The following is a 24,838-nucleotide window of genomic DNA, read 5'->3' as shown; positions in this document are numbered from 1 at the left end:
TGCCCCTGACCTACATTCAGAAGCTTGATAAATCAGAAGGAATACAGTTAGAGGAGATGGGGAAGCCTGGCCTTTTTAAGGGAAACCTGTAAGAATAAAAAGATGGACAATTAGTTGTTCTTGTCGTGACTCAGTTTCTCCAAGTGGGTGCAGTTTAACAAAGTTAGCAAAGACATAAGTGACTAGATAGTATTCTTTAATTCAGTGTTTTTCTTCAACATGAATAAAACTTTATAACCTTAGGGATGATAAATTTCAATCACTAAGTATATTATCTTTAAGTCTCTTCTCCATAACTGTCTTACATAGACAGGCCTAAAGTGACTTCCTTCAAGCTTTAAAGGTTTTGCCTTTTATTTATATAATTAATCTAAATAATTTAACCCATTTATCAGAGATATAACCTCAGTTATATCTTCGGTATCTTTTTAAATGATTTCACTGATCCACGCAGTCCCTTTGGGAATTTCAATAACAGACTCTGTACTATTTTCTAAACATCAGAAAAAATGCACGCCTTTCTAAATGTCTAGGTGTGAAACCATTGTAAAAAACTAAGTTCACATATTTCTTTCAAGTCACACTCATGTTGAGGAAAGTGATTCCCGTCAGAGTTCTTAGTCTTTGATGAAGATATTTTCTAAATTGTTCTTTATCATACATTCAGTAATAAGGATTTAGAATGTATGCCCTTTGTAGAAATATATTTGAAGATTAAAACTGTCTGTAGCCAGGAGGATCTAAGCTTTCAAACTTTTGTGGGTTCAAAATTTTTCTTTACTTTGCAGTTTGATTTTTTTTTGTATTATTTTGGAGGTGTGTATAGCCTAATATCATTTGTTATACATTCCCTATATATTTTGGTGGATGGATAAAACACATTGATAAAGCACAGGGTGAAGGACAGTGTAGGATTATAAAGTATCCATGATCTCTGCTTTGTGAATTTCTACTTCATGGGTAAACACAAGTCTCCTGTTTTCATACATTGTTCATTGTCTCTCTCACTTAGAGCCTAATATCTGTTCATTCTTGTAAATGAATAAATCTTACAAATACATAAATTTATTGCTTGGGCATGGTGGTCTACTCCACTGGTCCCAGAACTTGCAGCCAGAGGAAGATGAATCTCTGAGTTTGAGCCAGCCTGGTTTAGAAAATCAGTTCCAGGATAACAAGATCTACACAAAGAAACCTTATGTTGAAAAAGCAAATTTAAACAAAAGAGGAAATAACTCATTTTTTTTCATCTATTAGTTGACAAATATATTGTCTCAGCAAAACTATTCTAATTCACAGGTGAGCCTGAAGCTTTTTTTTTCTTTTTATCATGACTTGATATGTTTCAGATATATATTTTCCTGTCCTCCAAATAAAACATAAAATCTTGTCCTGAATTTTTGAGCTATATTATTTCATCTTGTTGTGGACTGTGGTGCCTGTACCACCTGGAACCAGAGTTGGCAAGGGCCTGGGGATTAAAGAACACCAGGAACATGGGTCACTCTTGAAGCAAGAATGCCAGTTTTATTATGTTCCAAGGCAGCTTATATAGTGCTCTCCTTGACTAGTAGCCACACCCTAGCTCTCAGGATTTTCCACTGCAAGTCCACCGGAAACCACATCCTTGTTATCAGGAACTCATGAGGGTTCTGTGCTCAGAGCAGCTATAAGCATAAAAAAACAAGATGTTTACCTCCAGCAGGCAAAAAGGTCATAGAAAGTTCAGGGTCTGTGGGTCTGCAGCTCCCAGCAGTGGACTTTTTGTACAGCATATCCTTTCAAAATAAAACTCTATGTAGATGATAAAAATTTTGTATTTTGATGATGACTCAGAATCACACAATCACAATTAACTTTGTTTAAGGCTTGAATACTTTATAATTTCATAAACAGATAAGATCTCTATTGTTTAATAGGCTTATTTATGCTAGTAAAATGCTCTTACAACTTAGTTAGCTATTATGCCTGTGCTCTATTTTGTTGTGCCTATTATCCTACTATGAGTATAAATTATTTCTAGCTACAATATTTTATCCTTCATCCTCACTGCCTATTGGTTTGAAATATACTGTAGTTTGTCACTGATGTTTCAATATGTATGAATAAATCTCTCCATATAAAAGTACTGTAAGTATGATGAATATTTCCTAGCTTTTCTTCATATCTCAACTTTGCTTAACAGGAACAACATTCAATGTTGATTATAACTCACTACATAGTCACTGCCAGAGACTTCATACAAGGGAGAAACCCTACAAGTGTGAAGAATGTGGTAAGGCCCTTAGTTCTTATAAAGCACTTTCCATACACCAGAGACTTCACACTGGAGAAAAACCCTTCACCTGTAAAGAATGTCACAAGGCCTTCAATACTCACTCATCACTTTTTATACACCAGAAAAATCATACTGATGAAAAATCCTACAAGTGTGGAGAATGTGGCAGATCATTTTACTATCTTTCAATGCTGAAACAGCATCAGAGAATTCATTCTGGGGAGAAACCCTACAAGTGTGAAGAATGTGGCAAATCCTTTTGCTATCCCTCATTCCTTAAGCAACATCAAAGAACTCATTGTGGAGAAAATCCCTACAAATGTGAAGATTGTGGAAGAAGTTTTTCTTGTTCTCTACGACTTCAGGTGCATCAAATAATTCATTCTGGAGAAAAAACATACAAGTGTGAAGAATGTCACAAAGCCTTTCGTTATCACTCATCCTATTGGAGACACATGAAAGTTCATCTTGCAGAGAAGTCATACCAGTGTGAACTGAATGGAAAAGGATTTACTAAGCCTGCCTTTCTCTTTGGGAACAAGGCAGCTCATACTGCAAAGAAAGCCTACAAGTGTGAAGAGTGTGGCAAGTATTTTTGTTCATCTTCATCCCTTAGACGACATCAAACAATCCATTCTGAAGACAATCCCTACAAGTGTGCAGAGTGTGGCAAAAAGTTTTCCTACTTTGCACACCTTCAAGAACATCAGACAGTTCATACTAGAGAGAAACCATACAAGTGTGAGGAGTGTGGCAAATGTTTTTCCTCATCTTCATCCCTTAGACGACATCAAACAATCCATTCTGAAGACAGTCCCTATAAGTGTGTAGAATGTGGCAAATGGTTTTCCTGTTCCAGGAGTCTTCGGGAACATCATGCAATTCATACTGGAGAGAAACCATACAAATGTGAAGAATGTCACAAAACCTTTCGGAAATACTCAACCTTTTGGAAACACAAGAGAGTTCATACTGCAGAGAAATCCTACGAGTGTAAAAAGTGTGGGAGCTGTTTTTTCTCATCTTCAACCCTCAGACGGCATCAGGCAGTTCACTCGGAAGACTATCCCTACAAGTGTGAAGAGTGTGGCAGCTGTTTTTACTCATCCTTGTTCTTCAGACGCCATCAAATAATCCATTCTGAAGACAGTCCTTATAAATGCGGAGAATGTGGAAAACGCTTTTCCTGTTCCAGGAGTCTTCGGGGACATCAAGCAATTCACACTGGAGAGAAACCTTACAAGTGTGAACAGTGTCATGAAGCCTTTCGTAATAGCTCATCCCTTTGGAGACACAAGAAAGTTCATACTGCAGAGAAATCATAGCATTGTGGCAAATGTTTTTCTTCCTTTTCATGCCTTAGATGACATCAAACACTCCATTCTGAAGATAACCCCTCCAAGTGTGCTGAGTGTGGAAATGCTTTTCTACTTTGCACACCTTCAAGAACTTCAGACAGCACACTGGAGAGAAACCATCAAGGGTGAAGAGCTGGTAAATGATTTTACTCATCTTCATCCCTTAGGCGAGAGAGAGAGAGAGAGAGAGAGAGAGAGAGAGAGAGAGAGAGAGAGAGAATTCTGAGCGCAGTCTCTAAAAGTATGGGGAATGTGGCAAAGACTGTTAATCTTTATAAGCTCATTGGACACATGATAGTTCATACTGGAGAGAAATCCTACAAATGTCTTAAAAGTTTACCCTTCTTCAGCCCATAAAACACATAAAATGAATCATTCTGACTAGAAATTCTGTGAGTGCCGGGAGAAACAAGGGCGGAAAGAGGAGTCATGAGGAGAGGCCAGCCAGCCAACAAGGAAGCAGGATGTGTAGAAAATGAGATAATAAGCCATGAGCCACATGACAAAGCATAGATAAGGAATATGGGTTGATTTAAAAGCAAGAGTTCTGGGGGACTATCTCCTAATTCCCAGCGGGTCTGATGACCTGGAACGGGTGTGTAAAGTCAGCTCAGTGACAAAACTCTGACCTTCTGTTTCAAACAAGTGGCCCAGATAGCCTGAGCCATTTTTATTTTTACAGTTTCAATAGTTTGCCTAAACATTTTTTCAATCTTATTTATTCTCTTAAGTTTCTAATAATAATTACAATACCTGCCAACTTTTTCCCTCACCTCATTCCCTTTCCAGCCCCAACCTTCCCACTGCTAATCATTACCTATATGATTCATAGCTTTAATATTAGAAGCACAAGCGATCTAGCAAACAACAGAGGACGTTTTCTAACTAGGCACACATACTGATAGAACAGTGTGTTTAGCTGGCTGCATTTGTGGTTACAGAAAGATAATTTTGCCCCTAGCGGTTATGTTTCACTCTGGTCAAATCTATACTCATCATAATCAACTCATCAGCTAAGGTTGGACCAATTCGTTCTTCATTCTGTACTCTAATATCTCCTATAGGGAATATACCAGGAGTTTTCCTATCATCTTGTAACCTACATAACTAAAAAGCTTACTCTTTATAGCTGGCACCGCTTATCTCTTATTCTCATGTGTTTCTCCTCCCAACTTTCTACAGTATTGGCACAGCTATTAAAGATGAGAGCATTGTGGGTTTCTGTGATTCTGCCTCATTCCCTGTTCCTAGACTGCTCCATTAACCCTTGATATCATCTATTTATTAACATTTCTCTAAGATTCTTGTGGTTAAAATCATTCTATCTACAACAGTTATGCAAATTTGTAATATTGTCCTGAACTCCTGTGACGCTTTCAGGATAGTCACAAGGTGCATTTAACATCCTGTTCTTAAGAAGCCTGAATTCATGTTCACACCTGAAACATCAAAGACTTTAGGGGCTAACTCAAATGCACTCTGTATTTTTAACAACATCCCTTCTGGTTCACCCAGAGGAGAGTCTTCAGGGGGAAGGTTTTCCTTTTGTAAATAGCCATTTCATCCATAGCTCTAAGAAAGTGAAGCTCAAATTAACCAGCAATAATTTGTATAAAAGAAGCAAGAAGAGTGCTCCTGGGGTCATAGCCATGGGCCTTGCCAAAAATGGGTCAGATTCTCGAGCGCCTTGCAACAAGGAGAGTTTGTTCAGGCTGTTCTCAAGAACCCCCAAGAAATCCACATGGCTCCCAGCATCTTTTTTGTTTTTAAATTGAAGCTCATGAACATCACGAAGGACTATGAGACAGGCAAGTCTTAATTTATGCAGAGGACTGGAAAGAGAATGATTAAAATAAAAAAATAAACCAAGAGCAACAACCAAATTAATGATAAATGTCCAAAAATGTTTTATAGTTAAAAAGAGGTAATTGAATTTAAAAAAATCATTTCCCAAATCATACATTACTTGAAAACAGGAGAGAAAATCTTAAGCTTATTGTGCCTATTTTACTGTTTCATTGAATCCCATATCAACAGAAGATAGGGAAGATTTATACATTACTGGAGAAAATACTTCCTTAGTCCTCAAGGGAGCTGAAGGTGCTGGGGCAGTTCTAAAAATATTAGCAGTAGTTGGACTCACCAAGATAAGATACATAATGGAGTATTTTCTCTGAATTTGTCAAATGCTAATGGATTCACATTGTTAATGTGATTACTGCCTATATATATATATATATATATATATATATATATATATATATATACATATTTGTGTATAGTTATTGTACTTATTGTATATAGTTTTTCTATGTTAAATAAAACCTTTGCTTTTTGTTTAGATGAAAATGTAAAAATGTTCTATATATTGTTGGTGTCCTGACAAGTAAAGCTCACCTTGAGATCAGAGGGTTGAGCTAGCCACTATTTAACCACAGAGGCCAGGCAGTGGTACATAGACCTTTGATCCCATCACTTAGGATCTTATGTCTTTGATCCTAACACATGGGAGACTCATGCCTTTGATCTCAGCACTTGAGAGGCACATGCCTTTAATCCCAGCACTAGGGAAGTGGTGACAGGAATATAAGGCCTGTGGTGGTGTGGGAATTCCTTCTATATATGTTTTGCTTTTTTAGGTAATGAATAAAGAAGCTGCTTTGGCCCATGATAGAGCAGAATAGAGCTAGGTGGGAAAACTAAACAGAATGCTGGGAGAAAGTTGGATGAGTCATTGAGATGCTATGTAGCCACCAAAGGAGAAAGACATGAGCCGGCAGCCAGAATCTTGCTGGTAGGCCACAAGCCTCATAGTAAAATAGAAAATAATAGAAATGGGTTAATTTAAAATGTAAGAGCTTTCTAGGAATACACTAGAGTCATTGGCCAAGCAGTGTTGTAATTAATAGGGTTTGTGTTTGAATATTTCAGGTCAGGGTGGCTAGGAATGAATGAGCAACCTCCGACAACACAGTGGAGACGGGATCTTAGGCCCATTCATTGTGAGTTTTCACAGAGACAGGACCATCCCCCCTATTTTCAGTCTTAGGATTTGGTGAGACAGGATTCCCCCATTCAGTGTAAGGATCACCCCTTCCATTCAGTGTAAGGATCACCCCCTTTCGGTCTGGGGATTCGGAGAGGTAAGAAGTGTGGCCGCTCTTTCGCCTCTCTGATCTTTCAGCTTTTGCCCTGATATCTGACTCCAGGTTTTTCTTGAGAGGATCACGTTTCACACCGTGACAAGTTTGGGGAGAAAAAGCTTTAATTGGCAGAGGGTCCCACAATGCTTTTCATCATCCAAGGGAGTCAGAACAGGAGTCTAAACTGGGTAGGAACTTGGAGGCCAGAACTGCTGTAGAGACTGGGGGTGCTGCTAACTGGTTTGTTCTCTGGGAGTGCTCGGGCGGCTTTCTTACGGCATGCCAAATGGACTGGGCCATCCCACATCAATCATTAAGAAGTTGCCCCGTAGTCTTGTCTACAACCAGATCTTACAGAAACATTCTCCCAAATTGAGGTTCCCATCTCTTAAATGACTGTAGCCTGCTTCAGGTTGACATAAAACTAGCCATCATGGCTTTTAACAAGACTGGCCATGACAGCTCGCTGGACCGACCTCTGAATGAAAAGTTTACTAGCCCTGGCCTAATGGTCAGGCCCTGTATAATTAACTGGTTGTTAAATTTTGAGGGCAAGAAACTACACCTCCATTGAAATCGGAGATTTTAAAGTAAATAAAACAAATAGGGAATAAAATGGCTTAGAAGAGGCTAGGTTAGTCTGACACTGCACCTCCTCCACTCTGGAAACTTCATTCAAGTAAATTGCATCTCCGTTGTTCATAAAAAGGATTCTTCAGCACTGGAAGAGGACCTCAATCAGTGATTCTCAGCCTGTGGGTTGGGACCCCTTTGACTAACCTCTATCTTCAAAAATATTTACATTACAATTTATAACAGTAGCAAAGTTACAATTATGAAGTAGCACCTCTCCACGCCCCCCTGGAAATACTGTGTGGTAGGTAGAGAATAACTCACAGACTCACAGTTGGTCAGAATGCAGAGAATAATAGCCTGTGGAGGCCCTAATCCAAAGGTGACACCTACATCACACATTGTAAGGGAGTCCCTTACACACTTCTAACTCCAAAAGTCAAGGATGCATGAGGGAGAAGAAGTGGAAAGAACGTCCAAGTCAGATATAGTATCTGCTAGAAACGTCAGTACCAGCTCATGCATGGACATGCTGTGGCTAATACTACCTGGACAACCCTTACACAAGCTAAACCCAGCCTTGCAACAAGCATGGCTGCATAAGGGTCTCATTATGTCTCACCCTGAGTGGAGAAGCAATGGCTCCTGAGGGAAACAGTCAATCTGAGAGTCTTCCAGGGTCCAGTTGGCTGCCCTACACCCCCACACATGGAGGGGGCACTAAGTGGAATGAAGAAACTAAGAAAGAAGCTCACAAAGTTGGCAGAGTCACATAGTTTTTTTGTTTTTATTTTGGTTTTTGGTTTTTTTGAGACAGGGTTTCTCTGTAGCCTTGGAGCTTGTCCTGGAACTAGCTCTTGTAGACCAGGCTAGTCTCAAACTCAGAGATCCACTTGCCTCTGCCTCCTGAGTGCTGGGATTAAGGACATGCGCCGTTTTAAGGGTAAGAAGTAATAGGTTAAGGGATGTGGAGATTTGAGTAAAACATGTAATATTCACCGCAGACTGAGAGACCAGCTCCCAGATTTGCTCGAGGGTAGTAAATATTCCTCAGAGTAGCGAGGGCTTAGGAAAACTTTCTTGTGTCTCTAAAAATGTCTTTAAGAAGAAATCCAGTCTCATATGCTCTGAAGGTAATTTTCTTTATTGCTGCAACCTGAAAAATACTCTCACACAGGATGAAAAAAACTCTAGCTTATATAAGAGCTGCATATATTTCTTAAACAACAGCAGAGGAAGTGCCAGTCTATAAACACATAAGAAATCACAAATGTTTTTTTTCTTTCAGGCTTGAAAAAGTCACACTGATCATAGCCAGGGCAATGTTTGGGTGTGAGCCAGATACCCTGAGTTTAGTATGTAAAGCAGGCAGGAAAGCACAAGGCTTCCTCATCAGAGGGGCTCCCTGGAAGCCATACACTGAGCTGAAGGCATTCAACTTTCCCGAGTTCTTACCCAGAGTCCACTCAGATGTTCGGTACTGCTGACGTTTCTCCTTTGAATCGTGTGTGCTCCTATTCTAATCCCTCATCCACACTTCTGCCTGCCATCTCAGTAGTAAACTCACTGACTCATGAAGATAGGGATGTTAGTGGAATCTTGGCTCTCTCTGTTAGATGCCAATATCATTCTAAACCACACTGACTTTAAAGTAATAGACAATGTAAAATCTCCAGGAACTGTATGAGAGATTAACTCGAATATCGGGAATCCTGGCACTTTGTACAGAGCGTACATTAATTTGCTCTGAGCCAAGAGCACATCCATGGACATCTCTGTCTTGTGGAAGTGGAATTTCATTGGAAAGGCGGAGGCCCATTGTAGCGGCTTGGTGCTCCAAACTATACTTCTAGGAAAGCCCCCAAAAGAAGGAAAATGTGCTATGGGGCCGGACACTGTCCCAAGATGGAAGTGGAACGTGACGGCACTGCCACACCAAGGTCGGATGTGCAGTGCCATGTGCCACACTGTTAAAGAACCGTAAAGAGAACCGCTCCACCATATCACTGGTCAGATGTTCAGTGTTCTTCCTAACAGTCCCCGTAGGGTCACACTTCATGGAACATGCCTGTGACAGCTAAGTGGAATTGGAACTGAAGCATATACCCATGGCAGAAATATAGAAAATTCTAGACTGGGGCTGTCCGTGTCTCAGTCCCGAGTCCGTGATCCAGGACCAGGGTCCCTTCACTTGGAAGGTGAGCACGAGCTCCTAGCGCATCGGGTGGTGAATATTGATTTGACTTTGTGAACAACAGTGGAGACTATGGGAAAATTCTAGTAGCACTCTCACAAAAACGAAATTGCTTACATAGATTATTAGTTGAAATTTTCAAGGGACAGAAGGACAGGTGGCAAATTCCTGAGATGGATTATGGGAGATCTTTGCAAGTAATTGTCAGAGAGTCAGACGTTTAACTTTGTTCAGTGGTTATTCCGGCTCTCTCCCTCACCAGCCCTCTACGCTGCAGAGATAGCAGTGTTCACACAACACTGTTTTACAACTGTGGAGTCAGATCCATGTAAGGCTCACACAGAGTGTCAGCACAGAGGAATGAGGATTATTTATTTGTTTATTTGTGGGGCTGCATATTAAGTCAAAGTCTACATTATACTCAACCTCTTCAACCCGTGTTTGTTTCATTCTGTTTTGCGTTGCCATTTCCTTTTTACTTAGATACAAGGTCTCTTTGAAATTTTCAGTCCAGCCTTCTTCCCAGGTCCATTTGTCCCGTAACCTCTGAGCAGCTAGGAGCACGGTCAGACATACCACGGCTGGCTTCAAAATCATCTTTAAAAGATACTTCTCAGTCTCACAATAGTGTATTGCTTCGTTATTTTAAAGTAAAACTGAGTCAACGTGATATTTAAACGCTCTAGAAAGATTAAAATCACAATATATGGACCAGAAAACTCACAAGGCGAATATTTCTGTCAAAGACTCGACTCACATTCACAATCTCGCGTTGAGGATCTGGAGATGAACACCAGCGTCATTGCACATAGCGGTCCTGCTCACTGTGCTTCTTCCTCCCACCCTCTACTGCAGCCAGACACACATCCAAGACCATAAAACTCTCCCAGCCTGGGTTCCGGGGATTCTTTCGCACAGACTTCTGGGAAATGTAGTTTGCAGCGCTGTAACACCGCTGGGAGCAGTCCAGGAAACCCCTTTCCGGCTTTTGGTCTCTTACAAGTGCGTCTTCCCCAAAGTTGGGCGACAGTCCGGTCCTATTGTGGTTTCCAGGTGCGTCTCTGTCATGAAGGTTGGTCCAGGGTACAGTGCTGCCTTAGACACACTGCGGAGTGTGGGTCCGTCTTGGAGGGAGCGGACCTGGGCTGGGTGAGAGGGCGGGAGAAGCTGCCTTGGAGGTGCTGTGCTCAACTGGCTGGCACGCCTGAGGTTGCAGGTCAGGGCTGGGGTGAGGGCGATAGGGACTGTTCCCTGAGCAATGGTTTCCTTAGGTTGCCGCGTGCAGCCCCAGTCCTCCTTGGGCTTCTGGGACAGGAGAGCTGCGCGGAGTAGATAACAGTGCTGGGTCCAGGATCAAGCTAAGGATGGTCAGCTGACTGCCTGCTCCTGAGGGGGAGCTGGGAGCTCACTTCACTGAGCAGCTTCGGTGGGGAAGCCTGCTTCACTTCTGACCCATTCTCACAGGGATGATATCAGATTTCTCAGTATCTGCAGAGCAAACGGATTTCTGGTCCTTCCTCTTTAACTGGCCTAGGGTACTGGTCTTGAGGCCTTGATTGTGTTCTTTTTGTCAGCCAGTTAAAGAATTAAAAGAGGAAAAATCTGAGGCAAAACAAAAGTCTCAGTTGGGAAATTCTGGAACACAGCAGACAGATCTGCCAGGACCAGCTGCTATAGAAAGCTGTGACTAGGGTGGAGAGAACACACATACAGCCCCCACACAGAGGACTCTCTGCAGGAAGAAGGAACTGGAGAAACTGACTCCAGGTCTCACCTTGAGGTCTGGGTTCCCTTAAAGCCTTGAAAGCTCCCCCATCCCTAATGTAGGGCGGACTAACTGTGAAAACGACAGGATGTCTGCTTGGCCCACAATGGTTGTGTCAACTTCTTGATGAGGCCTTGAGCTTGTTGAGCTGGTCCAGAAGCAGGGTCCCTAGGAACAGGTGAAAAGCCCTCATGGCCTTGTGTTACAGTGCCAGGCTTTTGTGTCAGGTCAGCAGGTGAGGAGAACTCCCAGACCTGTGTGTATTCCTGGGATTTTAGTAACCAGACCTGTGATAGAAAAGAAACGTCAGTCTCCTCTGAGGCACATCCCTGTCATCTCTGCGTTTGTGAGGGGGAGGCAGGGCCCTCTGGTCCTCCCCTGCTTCACAGCAAATTCAAGGCCTTGTAGGCTACTCGAGTCTGTGACAGAAAACATCTGAACATATTTCATGGATATGATACTTTGTATGGCTCATTTCTTGTTTCTTACAGTGAACACCAGGGCAAATCCATGTAATCCCCCACTTTGCCGACTTAAGAGCTATTTCTCCTTAACTTCTGTTAACCCATTCTGGGTGTAATTTAAATATTTTTACTAATATACTTTTGTTAAAGACATTAAATTTTGGTGTTCAGACATTTGAGTTTACTCTATGAAGAAGAATTCTCTTTGCTTTGCTTGAAGATTCCTATGTGCAGTGAATGTTCAATTATTTTTGCATATTAATCTGAGTTAGTTGCTGTCATGACCCGATGCAGCTTTCTTCTGGTTTTCTCTGGTTTCTTACAGTTTGCTTCTTTCAGTTCAGTCTGAGACTGGGCTGCTATGATTTCATTCCTGGGTCTTTTTCTGCAGCTGCAGCTGGGATGTCTTCCCCTGTCCTTACAGCAGAGGTTCCTCTGTGAGCAGATGCTTCTTACAGTGAGCCAGAACAAAACCACTTCCTGCACTGTCCTCCACATGGGGCACTGCATAGCCAACAGTAAAGCAAACTGCTAACGGTGGGTCCTGCTCTTCCACAGGTCCAGTCCAGTTCCCCTTGCTGACAGTCCTGTGTCTTTCCTCCCAGGCTTCTTTCACTGTGCTCTGTGTCAGTGTGAGGGAAAAAGTTACCTGTGTTTACAGCTCATGCATGACCGTGCTGTGTTAGTTAGACGTGTCATCTCTGGGAAACCCTGGAGCGGAGGTGCTGGGTGATGACATTCAATTCCTGCCAATTGATCTATGTGATTATGTCAGAGGCCGTGGAGAGAAATTGCAAATGACCTGAGCAGGGTCAAACACATGCAAGGAATAAACCTGAGCAGCACAGATTTTCATCACGTTGTCAACTCTGATTATAGGAGAGTCTGCCATGGTGTCCTCCCTAGTCATTATCAAATGCAGCGACATATTTTGAGTTGAAAGGTGCATGTGGTTGCATGGATACCTTCTTCAATATCTGCCTTCTGTTGTTCTCTCCATTCTACAGTCTCTATATGAAATTAAGTCAGGTCTATGAGAGTGCATGGCCCAAATCTGTATTGGACATACTCCACACAGTGTTGCTTTAAAAAGACTCAGAAACAATGTATGAACTATTAAAATCCACAAATATATCTAGACATCTAATGTAAAATGCAAAGTGATAATCTTTTGAAATTAAAATTATAATTATTGCAATTAGTGTTTCCAAAGCAGATACTGCATTTGGCCTTCCATATTTTTTCATGGTTTATTTCACTTTCTGAGTCATGCGGGGTGGCTTAAAACAAAAGTAAATGGCTCTTTCATTCCTCACTTACGGTATAGAGCTGAGACAAAGACCCAGGAACTGTTCCTTCATGATGTATGTAGTGTGTATTTTAAGCCTTGTGGCATGTAATCAGTAGTTAGGTTGTTTTGATTGGTGGTTCACTACTGTTAGGATCCTGACCAGAAATCCAGTCCTCTCTGTGCATCTGGCTTTGACTTCCCACCAATCTGCTAGTCTTCAGTCTTGTCTGACTCTCTGAAAAGATATCTCTGAGGGACACCAGCAGGAGATGAAAGAGTTCTTAACATATCTACCCTGTCCATTCTGTTGTTCTAGGCTTGAATCTAAGAGGAGCCTCCACTCATGTGGAGTATATTGACCTCCCGATAATAGTGCGAATATGTAGCAATGTTAATGAATGACAGTTTGGCCAACACAGGTGAGACATTTGCATTTCTTCCCCATAGAAAGTTCATTTCACCAGGCTGAAATTCCCTTGAAACAGTTGCCATTAATTGTATTGGCTAAGATTTTTCTTAAATGCTATCGTGTTTCCAGACACACTGCCCTCCACCTACAGCATCTCATAGATTGGCTTCATGACAGCCGATATGCCTCTCATGTGGAATAGGGGGAGCCAGGCCTTGGCGACTTAGGGAGTGGTCCTTGCAGTTAGTTCTTCCTTGAGGACCTGCTCTATTTCTCTCACAGAAACATGTTTGCATCTGCACTCAGCTCTTGGCTCTTTCCACTCCCCGTGGCGATCCCTTGCTCTTGGTTATCATACAGTTAGAAAGGGTGGCATCCGTGATTTCCTCCCCTTTCTTTGCAAAGACAGGAATGTGCTCTGGTAGGAATGAGACACAAGACACAGAGGATTGGAGCTGGGCCTGGCCCCAAGGTCTCCTGCCTAAGGGTGAGCTTTAGTCCTGCTTAGCTGTTATGCCCGTGAACCACATCCATGAGCAGTATGACATTGAATCCCTAAAGGTGCCCCAGTGTCTCCCACATCTCGGCATTAGCAGCAGTTGTCTCTGATGACTCCTTAGTTCTTAAGTTACAGAGGAGAGCATACTGGAGCACTAAAGCATCACAGTTGCTAACTGCATTCCAGATGCTTTTCCTTAGACCTACACCAAAGTGTAGCTGTCACTGCCTGTTAAAGACACTGCTCACTGCAGCACAGAGAGCTTTACAGAAAACTAAAACGTTCAGATCCAGAGAACTATTGTCTTGTGATGCCCTGACCCAGTAGATACACCACACCACAATTCCTGTACAGAAGGCTCAGGGAATATCTCTGGAGAAGGGTCATATTGATTATGAGAGTCAGGAGCTCCGGAACTCTGTTGTGAGGTTGTGCCTTCCAGAAAGGGAAGGGAAGCTGCACCCATGACACCCCAACAATATGATTGCTTGAACAAGCCCTGAACAGTGGCATTGGCTCTCGATCCTATGCAGGGCACAATCTGCTGGCTAACAGAAAAGTATAGGCACATAAGAATCACTAAGAGAGGGAGAATTAGTCTCCCACAGCAATGAGCCCACTCACTATTCATCCAGTAACAAGTGATCTGTTGATGGAGGAAAGTCATTGGTTAAATAAAAAGACACTGCTTGGCCCTCATTGGTTAGAAGATAGGTGGGAGGAGTAAACAGAACAGAACGCTGGGAGGAAGAGGAAGTGAGCTCAGACTCCACAGCTCTCCTCTCCAGAGGAGACGCCTCAGAGAGACGCCATGCTCCCAGTTCCCAGGCAGACGCACGCGATGAAGCTCCGACCCAGGATGGACATAGGCTAGAATCTTCCCGGTAAGTGCACCTAGGGGCGCTACACAGATGATTAGAAATGGGCTAAATTAATATGTGAGAATTAGCCTAGAAGAGGCTAGATAGAAATAGGCCAAGCAGTGATTAAATGAATACAGTTTGTGTGTTGTTATTTCGGGCATAAGCTAGCCAGGCAGCCGGGGTGCTGGGGATGCAGCCCCGCCGCCCATATTACTACAAATGGAGCCTGACGTGATGGACTAAACCCACTTAAAAAACCTGAGAAGGCTTAAAAATAAGGGAGAGAAAGTTTAACACAGATTTTTGCTGTTTGTTGGTGGCGTGCTGTAGAGAGATTTCCTGATTCGGCAACAGCAGCAGAAAAAAAGCTGTGTCATTTTAAAGCGCAGCTTCTTGGGGCTGTGCTGCCAGCGTGAACTCTGGCTTTAAAGCATTTGTGGCACTCTGCTTGCTAGAGGCAAGCAAGCGCTCTCATCTAAGAGAAGCTTCCTGACTCAGCTTTAGCTGCAAAGCTTGCAGCTCTTTTAAGAGGTCCTGCCACAAAACACTTAAACAGTGTTGACGAAAAGCTGAACGCATGCTTTTCGGTTTTCAGCCATAGCAGGAAAAAAGCTGTGCCGTTTAAAAATGCCAGCTTTCTGGGCTGTCCTGCCAGGGCAAACTCTGACTCTTTTACGCAGGCGGTTCATGGGGTTTGCAAGCACAGGCTGCTGAAGCTCGCTTGCTGGCAGGGACCTTGAAATGCCCTAGAGTTGTGGCAGTAAACATGGCTACAGCCAGTACCTCAGCCATGAGGCTGGAAAGCTAAGGAATGGGCTACATCTAGCCGGCAAAGCCACACCTTTAGTCCTACAGATTGCTTGGTAAATTAAAGGCTCGTGTGGTCAGAAAAAGAGAGATATACAGTAAAGAAAGATTCAAAGTCAAAGAAAATGTTTAAATGATTTACAGTGTGTTAAAAATATATGCAGACTAAAAGTTGAAGTTCTTAAAGTAAAAAACAAAAAAAGGAAGAGAGTTGTTGTGTGTGGTAGTACACATCTTTAATCCCAACACTTGGGAGGCAGAGGGAGATAGACCTCTGTGACTTCAAGGTGTGGTAGTACACCCCTTTAATCCCAGTGCCTAAAAGGCAGAGACAAATAGATCTCTGTGAATTCAAGGTGTAGTAGCGTACACCTTTAATCCCAATGCCTGGGAGGCAGAGACAGGCAGATCTCTGAGAGTTCGAGGACAGCCTGGTCCACAGAGTTATTCCAGGTCAAAGATATACAGAGAATATAAAATAGAAGTAAAAAGAAAAGAAATAGAGGTTAAAACAAAGCTGTACAAAGATGGAAAATAAACAGAGAATTTTGATACTGTATGCTATTATGCTCTCTTTGAATTATTTGAATGCTGAGGAAAGAGCAACAGCTGCTTAAAGATATTTATTTATAAATGCTGCTGAACTAATCCAACATAGATATTTTGATGCCTTGACTTTGAAATTTGGATTTAAGGACATGATGCTTTGGAAAGGAGTTTCTTATTTTGTTTTCACAGAGGATGAGACCCTGTTCATTTCTTCGATTCTAATTTGGTATGATGGACCACGCCCTCCTGAAGGGTTGGTGTGAACACCTTCAGAAAATTGCTTCGCTCAACTGCCAACTGAGATGAAACTAGCACACAGGTTATACCATGAAAGACCTAATTAATGACACCCCCATTCAGCAGGAAGCAGTTTGGAGAGAAATAACTGCGCCCATATTCCCAAAAAATGTTTATAAATGTTCTTTTACATTTAAAGGGGGATATGATATAGGTATGAATAATTTGTATTAGTATAGATTTTGCTTTATTGATAGAGATTTACGGTCAATATTGTTATATATATGTATTTCTGATATTGATTAAGGTATAGTGATTGTGTAGTTCATTATTAAAATGTAATGTATAATTAGGAAATATAGGTTGTTGATGGATAATCATAAATAATAGTCAAGTTTGTAGTCATGTTAGTTAAGATTTTCTAGATGTGCATAGATATATTTTAAATAGGCATTCTTCATATTTTCAAAGATTATAGAATATGGCATTTTAAATGTTTTAATAACTTACGACTTTTCATGACAATGAGACACTCTGCTCCTGACAGCACCAATCTACTTCAAGCGGAAGATGGGTATCGAAGAGGCTCGTTATGGAGTTTGATAGCCATTTGGGCAAGAAACTGCTCTTGCCTGGACTATTGCATAAACTGGACACAGAGAACCCACAGAGAGAGGACTACTGAACTTGCCTAAGGTGAGATGATCTTTCGGGGTTCCTGATTCATGAAAGAGTCTGCGAGACATTCTGCAGGACACAACAGATAGTGACTGAACTGACTTTGAACTTTCCTGCTTTATGGAAATGTCTGCTGGATACCATGGGCCTGAAGGCTGAAGATGGATGCCCCAACGGTTCAGAGGAACTTTGGGTGACTGTCCAGGCAGCGAGGTGTCTCTGTCATTTCTAGAGTTTTAAAAGTTGCTTTTTTCTTGTTTGCTTATATAGTATTGTATCTTTCTGGAGTCTTTGATGGAGTTAAGAATAGTTAGTTATAGTTATAGTTTTCCTTAGTTATGATAAAGATTATTGTAACTTTTACTTGATAACTGTTTCGTTATATGTAATTTTGCTATGTTAAAGTTAAAGCCTTTTTTTTGTTTATTTGTTTAAACCGAAAAAGGGGAAATGATGGAGGAAGGTCATTGATTAAATGAAAAGACACTGCTTGGCCCTCATTGGTTAGAAGATAGGTGGGAGGAGTAAACAGAACAGAACGCTGGGAGGAAGAGGAAGTGAGCTCAGACTCCACAGCTCTCCTCTCCGGAGCAGACGCCTCAGAGAGACGCCATGCTCCCAGCTCCCAGGCAGACGCACGCGATGAAGCTCCGACCCAGGATGGACATAGGCTAGAATCTTCCCGGTAAGCGCACCTAGGGGCACTACACAGATGATTAGAAATGGGCTAAATTAATATGTGAGAATTAGCCTAGAAGAGGCTAGATAGAAATGGGCCAAGCAGTGATTAAATGAATACAGTTTGTGTGTTGTTATTTCGGGCATAAGCTAGCCAGACAGCCGGGGTGCTGGGGACACAGCCCCGCCGCCCATATTACTACAATCTGTCCTCAAAACATGCGCACAAGTAATACTGAACAGAATTGGCCATTCATATTGATATAGCTATATGTATGTATGTATGTATGTATGTATGTATATAATATGTATATATATGTATATATATATTGTGTGTGTGTGCGTGCACTCTGTGTAACAATAATAATTAGAAAACAATACTTCATACATTCAAGATGGACTTTTGGGGGACATAAGAGAAGTTGCAGTGAGGAGGCAGAAAGGAAAATGATGCACTTATATAGTTTAATTCAATAATTTTCAGGGAAAATAAAGTCTTGTCAACTGTGACAATGTTGGTGACACTAGAAATTATTTTCAGGCAGACAAGCCTAAATAATATATGATCTCATCGATATATTAACTATAAAAAACTGTATCTCACACAAGTTGGAGACTTATTAGTTGTTCATCAATAAACCAAGGCTTAGGGACTTTCTAAGAAAGTGGGTGCTGTGGTACAGTGAGATAGGAGAAGCCCCAGGTACTGTTGCCCTGACTACGGGTGTGTGTGAGCGTTATGTAGTGCACTTTTCAGGAGCGTTGAAGATGCGTTTGAGGAGGTGACCATACCGTAACTGAGAAAAACAATCCAAATCCTACCTATGAATTTACTAGACAATAACACGTCAATGCACGTATTGCCGATAATTTTAGTGTGTCAGTAAAAAGGTAAAATAAAGGATGACTATTTTTATAGGTCATTCTGGGACTTTACTCAATAAGATATTAACAACATAAATTCTTAATTTAGAATATTTGAAATGTGAAAATAGCATCAGTTGTATTTCTCAGCTATGCACACTGATGCTCAGGTGTCATATGTGCAAAAACTTGCTTTATGAATACCACAAACCTTCTTCATCTGTACCTGTCAGAGAAAAGGTAAAAAGGGAAAATGATGAGAAGATCCAGTGGCGTGTATTCTATTTTAAATTCTCAGTTGTTGGTCCTTTTCTTGCAGTTTAGAAAACAAAGTTCAACAACTTAGATGGTATTTAGTCCAGGAGGTCTTTCTTATTGTTCTACCTTTTGCCTGCTCTTCTCATGTCCCGTGTCCCTGTCATCTGCATCATTACTGAACTCTGTAGAAATCCTGAGCCCACAGCACAGCCAGAGCTGCAGCAGCAGACTCTGTATTTTCATTCCACTTCACTGCCATGATTGTGCGCATGAACTGTTGAGAAATCCCTTCTCCCTCACCGTGACTTTCTCCTGTGAGGAATGCATATGTGTGTGGTGTGTAGCAGCACATGGCACTACATGCATGTGCTGTGGGTGCATTCATTTTGCATTTCATCTGTCTCAAATAGATCATGTCCAACTGAGCTTATAGGATCTTTTTCCTTGTCTTTCCTTTTGATGGTTAGTGTGAGATCATGTGACCACTTCAGACATGTCTGAGGATATTACTACCTATGTAAGAGACATTTCTAGCTCTCTTTCATCCTGGGACAAATCTGCAGACGTGTGATATCTGTGTTAGGGTTTCTGTTGTTGTCATAAAGACCATGATGAAAGACATCTTGGATAAGAAAGAGTTTTGCTGTGGGATAACCTTTTGTACACTGTAAAGATTTGTCACTTGAATTGGTATAATAAAGTATTGAATGGCCAGTAGTCAGGCAGAAAGTATAGGCAGGATGACCAAAATAAGGATGATGGGAAGGAGAAGGGCGGAGGCTGAGGAGCCGCCAGTAGACGCAGAGGGAGCAGGAGATGGATGTGTCATGCTGCTAATATGGAATGTGGGTTAAATTAAAATGTGAGCGCTAGTTAGTAATAAGCCTGAGCTGTCGGCTGATCACTTATAATTCATATTCAGCCTCTAAGTTGGTTCTGTAGACTGGGCGGTTGGGACAGGAAATGTCCATTTACAAGGTTTATTTTAGACTCCAACTTCAGGTCACAGTCCATCTCTGAGGACAGTCAAGGCAGGAACCTGAGGCAAGTACTGGAGCAGAGGCCACAGAAGAACACTGCTTACTGACTTGCCATGCCTGCTCCCCTTTACCATAAAGGACTGCCTGCTCAGGGTGGGCACCACCCCTAGTGGACTGTGCTGTCTCATCAATCACTAGTTAAGAAAATGCCCCCGAAATTTGACTACAGGACAGTCTTAAGGAGGCATTTTCTCTATTGTTTCTCTCTTCTCAAATGGCCCATGTCAAGTTGACAGGAGAAGTATCCATCCCAATGACTCTTGATATTTATATTATAATTAATGATTTTAATTAATTTAAAGTGTGATATCATTTATTTGTCTGTATTTCAGGAAATGCTGTCCTTCTGGGATGTGGCCATTGATTTCTCTCCAGAAGAGTGGGAATGCCTGCAGCCTGCTCAGTGGAATCTGTACAGGGATGTGATGTTGGAGAATTACAGCCACCTTGAGTTCCTGGGTGAGCATCTCCTCTATAGTGACTTCTTATTTCACCTCATTGTGTAACTTATTCACTTTGTATGGTATCTCATGGAAGCATTTCAACAGTGATTTTCACATCCTTCGATTTCAGAAAAATTAGGGAGGTTGCTCCATAGCTAAAAGCATTCCACTGTAGAGGCATTTCATTTGTATTTTAATAAATAAAACCTGCCTGAAGACTAGAAAAGCAAAGCAGCCAGCCACTGGCTCTTACCTTGATGTCAGTCTGAAAATGGTGATCCTGCCTCCAGGAAACCTCAGAATGAGACCAAGAGCTGTCTCCCTGTTTTATAATCCTCTCTCGTTCTGGGATTAAGGGCATGCACCACTACTTCCTGGTTTCTATGGCAATCTAGTGTAGCCACTGGGATTAAAGGTGTGTGTCATTGCTGCCTCATCTGTAAGGCGGGCCAGTGTGGCTGTCTTACTTTTCTGATCTTCAGGCATGATTTATTTATTAAAATAAAAATGAAATGCCACTGCATTCCAATATTTGAACTGTCAGCGTTGAATGTGTATTTCATCCAGCAGTCACTCTGGTGGGACTGTTAGAGATTCAGTGGTGTGAATTGTATTTCATCCAGCAGTCACTGTAGTGGGACTGTTAGAGATTCAGTGGTGTGAATTGTATTTCATCCAGCAGTCATTGTGGTGGGATTGTTAGAGATTCAGTGGTGTGAATGTGTGTTTCATCCAGCAGTCACTCTGGTGGGACTGTTAGAAATTCAGTGGTGTGAATTGTATTTCATCCAGCAGTCACTCTGGTGGGATTGTTAGAAATTCAGTGGTGTGAATTGTATTTCATCCAGCAGTTACTCTGGTGGGATTGTTAGAGATTCAGTGGTGTGAAGCATGGAACACACTTCTTAATGAAAGTGTTTCACAACTCAGATTTAATGGTGTTCCCTTACAATGAGACTCAGAATCTGGACATTGTACATTCCTTCATGTGCTGTAGTGGTCCTGGCAGGAAACATGTTAGGAGCTGACAGTCTGCAGTAATTTCTTTCATCATCTCTTTTCTTATAAACAATGTACTGGAAGGGCCATGTCAGTTCCCCGTAGAAGAACACTTAATCTTGTTCCCTTTTCATGCAAACAGGTCTTGCCAGTTCTAAGCCCTTCCTGGTGACATTTCTGGAGCAAAGACAAGGGCCTTGGGATGTAAAGATACAAGCAGCAGCCCCCGTGCATTCAGGTGGGTAGGGAAGAGGGGGTCAGGGGTAGCATTGAGGTCTAAATATTTCAACAAAAAGGCAGGCTTTCGCATGTGCATTGAAACCTATGTTGTTGTGGAGATAATTCTTTTTTTTTTTTTTTTTTTTTTGCTTTTTCGAGACAGGGTTTCTCTGTGGCTTTGGAGCCTGTCCTGGAACTAGCTCTGTAGACCAGCCTGGTCTCGAACTCACAGAGATCCACCTGGCTCTGTCTCCAGAGTGCTGGGATTGAAGGCGTGCGCCACCATTGCCTGGCGTGGAGATAATTCTTTTGGTCTCTCCTTGGTTTTGTTGTCAAAGGACGTCTCTCCGACATTTTTGAGGTTTTCAGACTCTGAAGCTTTGTAACTCCCCAGTGACGAGCTGTGTATTTCCAGAGACTTTCGTGGTTTTTTGTTTTTGTTGGTGTTGAGTCTACACTGTAACGTTAACAATGCCTGAACGCCTGTACACTGTCCTACAGTCTGAGGTGTGGAGGAGCCGTTGTAGTCCAGTAGGTCCACACAGAAGTTTCTTTTCGATCACTTGCACCCATTTTAATGAGTGGTGTCTCATCAGAGTTCTTTGTGAGTGATGAGAGTTTTCTAAAGTTTTTCCTGTTACATCGTCAACAGTAAGGATTTAAAATGCATGCCATGTGGATATATATTCAAAGAATAAAACTGTCTGCAACTAGAAGAATGGGTTTAGTAGCTCACCAATAAGCTTTCAGAATTTTCTGGGTTTGCAGTTTTTTTGTTTTTGTTTTTGTTTTTTTACTTTGTAACCTGATACGCTGTTTTGTTACTTAGAAGTGTGTGTTGTGTCTAATTATTTGTTTTCTGTACACTATGGATTTTGGTAGGAGGATGAAGCACATTGATCAAACACACCAGGACAGTGTAAGATAAAAATATCTAGTGCTCTGGTTGTGAACTTTCTTTTCCCAGGGAAACAAGGATTTCCTTTTTTATGCCTTGTTCATTGTCTCTCTCCACTCACTGCTATGTGGTTATTTAGTCTTATAAATGAATGGATCTTAAAAAGAGGTAATTTTGTTACCAGACCTGGTGTCCCGCTCCATTATTCCCAGCACATGGGAGGCAGAGCCAGGTGGATCTCTGAGTTCAAGGCTAGCCTCATCTACATAACAATTTCCTTGATAGGCGTGGGTACACAGAGAAATCCTGTCTCAAAAAAAAACAAAACCAAGCCAGGCATTGGTGGCTCACGCCTTTAATCCCAGCACTCGGGAGGCAGAGGCAGGCGGATCTCTGTGAGTTCAAGGCCAGCCTGGACTACAAGAGCTAGTTCCAGGACAGGCTCCAAAGCCACAGAGAAACCCTGTCTCGAAAAAACCAAAACCAAAGAAATAGGTAATTTTATTACCTGTTCATTGACAAAATCCTCAACAAATTTCTGTTCTCCACCAGTGAACCTGAAGTTTTCTGTTGCTATCTTTCAGGTGTTTATTTTCTAGACATCAATAATAAAACATAAAATATTGTCATAAATCTTTAGGCTATATTATTTAATCTTGTTGTGGGCAGTCTATGAGTATGCAATATATCTTTTGTATCTTCCAAAATAAAACTCTATACTTACAGTAAAAAACAATTGTATGTTTTGATGTTGATCCAGTCTCACACAATCACAGTTAGCTTTCTCTTTTCCAGGCCTGGCTACTTTATAATTTCATAGATGTTTAGGCATTTAACATCTATATTGATTAATGGGCTTATTTCTGTTAGTAAAATACCCTTACAATGTATGTAGCTATTTAACTTTGAATAATATGGCATATATCTATGCCCTGTTTGCTTGTTCTCTTACTTCAGTAGAAGTATAGACTGTTCCACCTACTCTGTTTTGTGAATTATGCTCAGTGTTGGTAAGTGTTAAAATATACTATAGTTTCTCGTTGATGCTTCAATATGTAAATGTAGATATCTCTAATTTAAATATAAGTCATGCAAGTATGAAGAATATTTCCTAGCTTTTGTTCATATCTCAACTTTTGCTCAACAGGAACAATACCCAATGATTGTAACAGTTACAACAGGGCCATTGATTGTAAGTCACTCCTTATTCAACGCCAGAGAATTCATACAGGGGAGAAACCCTACAAATGTGAAGAATGTGGTAAGGCCCTTAGTTCTCATAAAACCCTTTCCATGCACCAGAGACTTCACACTGGACAAAAACCCTACACATGTAAAGAATGTCACAAGGCTTTCAATACTCGCTCATCACTTTTTATACACCAGAAAAATCATACTGATGAAAAAACCTACAAGTGTGAAGAATGTGGCAAATCCTTTTACTATCCTTCAATGCTGAAACAGCATCAGAGAATTCATTCTGGAGAGAAACCCTACAAGTGTGAAGAATGTGGCAAATCCTTTTGCTATCCTTCATTCCTTAAGCAACATCAAAGAACTCATTGTGGAGAAAATCCCTACAAGAATGAAGAATGTGGCAAAAGATTTTCCAGTTCTGCACGCTTTCGGGAATATCAAACAATTCACACTGCAGAGGAACCCTACAAGTGTGAAGAATGTCACAAAGTCTTTCGTTATCACTCTGCTCTTAGGATACATAAGACAGTTCACACTGGAGAGAAACCCTACAAGTGTAAAGAGTGTGGCAAAGGTTTTTCCTCACCTTCATGCCTTAGACGACATCAAACAATTCACTCTGAAGACAATCCCTACAAGTGTGAAGTGTGTGGCAGATGTTTTTGCTCGTCTTCTTCCCTTAGACGACATCAAACATTCCATTCTGAAGATAATCCCTATAAGTGTGTAGAGTGTGGCAAAAGGTTTTCCTGTTCTGCAAGCCTTCAGGAACATCAAACAATTCACACTGGAGAGAAACCGTACCAGTGTGAAGAATGTCACAAAGCCTTTCGTTATCACTCAGCTCTTAGGAGACACAAGAGAGTTCATACTAGAGAGAAGTCCTACCGGTGTGAAGAGTGTGGCAAATGTTTCTCCTCGTCTTCATGCCTTGGACGACATCAAGCAATTCACACTGCAGACAACCCCTATAAGTGTGTGCAGTGTGGCAAGGTTTTTGTTAATCTTTATAGCCTTACTCGACACATGATAGTTCATACGGGAGAGAAATCCTACAAATGTCTTAAAAAATTTACTTCTTCAGACCTTAAGACACATCAAGTGACTTATTCTGAGTAAAACTCTGTGAGTGCG

The 24,838-nt window shown here is 41.5% G+C and overlaps 3 protein-coding genes and 1 long non-coding RNA gene across 8 annotated transcripts in view; 3 read left to right on the top strand and 1 right to left on the bottom strand.

Moving 5' to 3' along the window:
• The window catches only part of LOC142851749 (uncharacterized), a 13,353-nt gene extending 7,365 nt beyond the window's left edge, over positions 1-5,988 (top strand). The window contains exon 4 of the mRNA XM_075975748.1: positions 2,186-5,988. Coding sequence (XP_075831863.1) covers positions 2,186-3,603 — 1,418 coding nt within the window. The 3' untranslated portion in view covers positions 3,604-5,988. The remainder of the gene's footprint in view (positions 1-2,185) is intronic.
• Positions 1-24,838, top strand: part of LOC142851751 (uncharacterized) — a 143,524-nt gene that overhangs the window by 43,681 nt on the left and 75,005 nt on the right. The window lies entirely within an intron of this gene.
• On the bottom strand, positions 1,802-10,531 carry LOC142851764 (uncharacterized). The gene is made up of 2 exons (XR_012910865.1): positions 10,304-10,531; positions 1,802-3,798 (listed from the first exon to the last, which is right to left on the bottom strand). It is a non-coding gene; the product is annotated as an uncharacterized LOC142851764 (long non-coding RNA).
• LOC142851753 (uncharacterized) lies at positions 10,455-24,838 on the top strand. Of its 5 annotated transcripts, XM_075975757.1 has the most exons (6): positions 10,513-10,599; positions 13,383-13,485; positions 16,978-17,126; positions 20,281-20,407; positions 21,533-21,628; positions 23,655-24,838. In XM_075975757.1, exons 4-6 carry the CDS (start codon positions 20,284-20,286, stop codon positions 24,821-24,823), a joined length of 1,389 nt encoding a protein of 462 aa, XP_075831872.1. In that variant the 5' UTR covers positions 10,513-10,599; positions 13,383-13,485; positions 16,978-17,126; positions 20,281-20,283; the 3' UTR covers positions 24,824-24,838. The 5 variants fall into 5 exon arrangements, with proteins under 5 accessions (XP_075831874.1, XP_075831870.1, XP_075831871.1 ...); XM_075975755.1 differs by lacking the exon at positions 16,978-17,126 and having other exon boundaries at positions 10,470-10,599; XM_075975758.1 differs by lacking the exon at positions 13,383-13,485 and having other exon boundaries at positions 10,516-10,599.

Source organism: Microtus pennsylvanicus, chromosome 6, assembly GCF_037038515.1.
Source record: "Microtus pennsylvanicus isolate mMicPen1 chromosome 6, mMicPen1.hap1, whole genome shotgun sequence".
In the NCBI taxonomy this organism is placed as follows: Eukaryota; Metazoa; Chordata; class Mammalia; order Rodentia; family Cricetidae; genus Microtus; species Microtus pennsylvanicus.
This window is presented reverse-complemented; position numbering and strand designations above follow the sequence as displayed.

What these genes read in the sequence shown, in the direction of transcription:
- LOC142851753 (XM_075975755.1), top strand. Translation starts at nt 13,465, where the DNA reads ATGACAGTTTGGCCAACACAG. An exon ending in TGACAGTTTGGCCAACACAG is followed by an intron (nt 13,486 to 20,280) that starts GTGAGACATTTG and finishes TCTGTATTTCAG; the next exon opens with GAAATGCTGTCCTTCTGGGA. An exon ending in CAGCCACCTTGAGTTCCTGG is followed by an intron (nt 20,408 to 21,532) that starts GTGAGCATCTCC and finishes TCATGCAAACAG; the next exon opens with GTCTTGCCAGTTCTAAGCCC.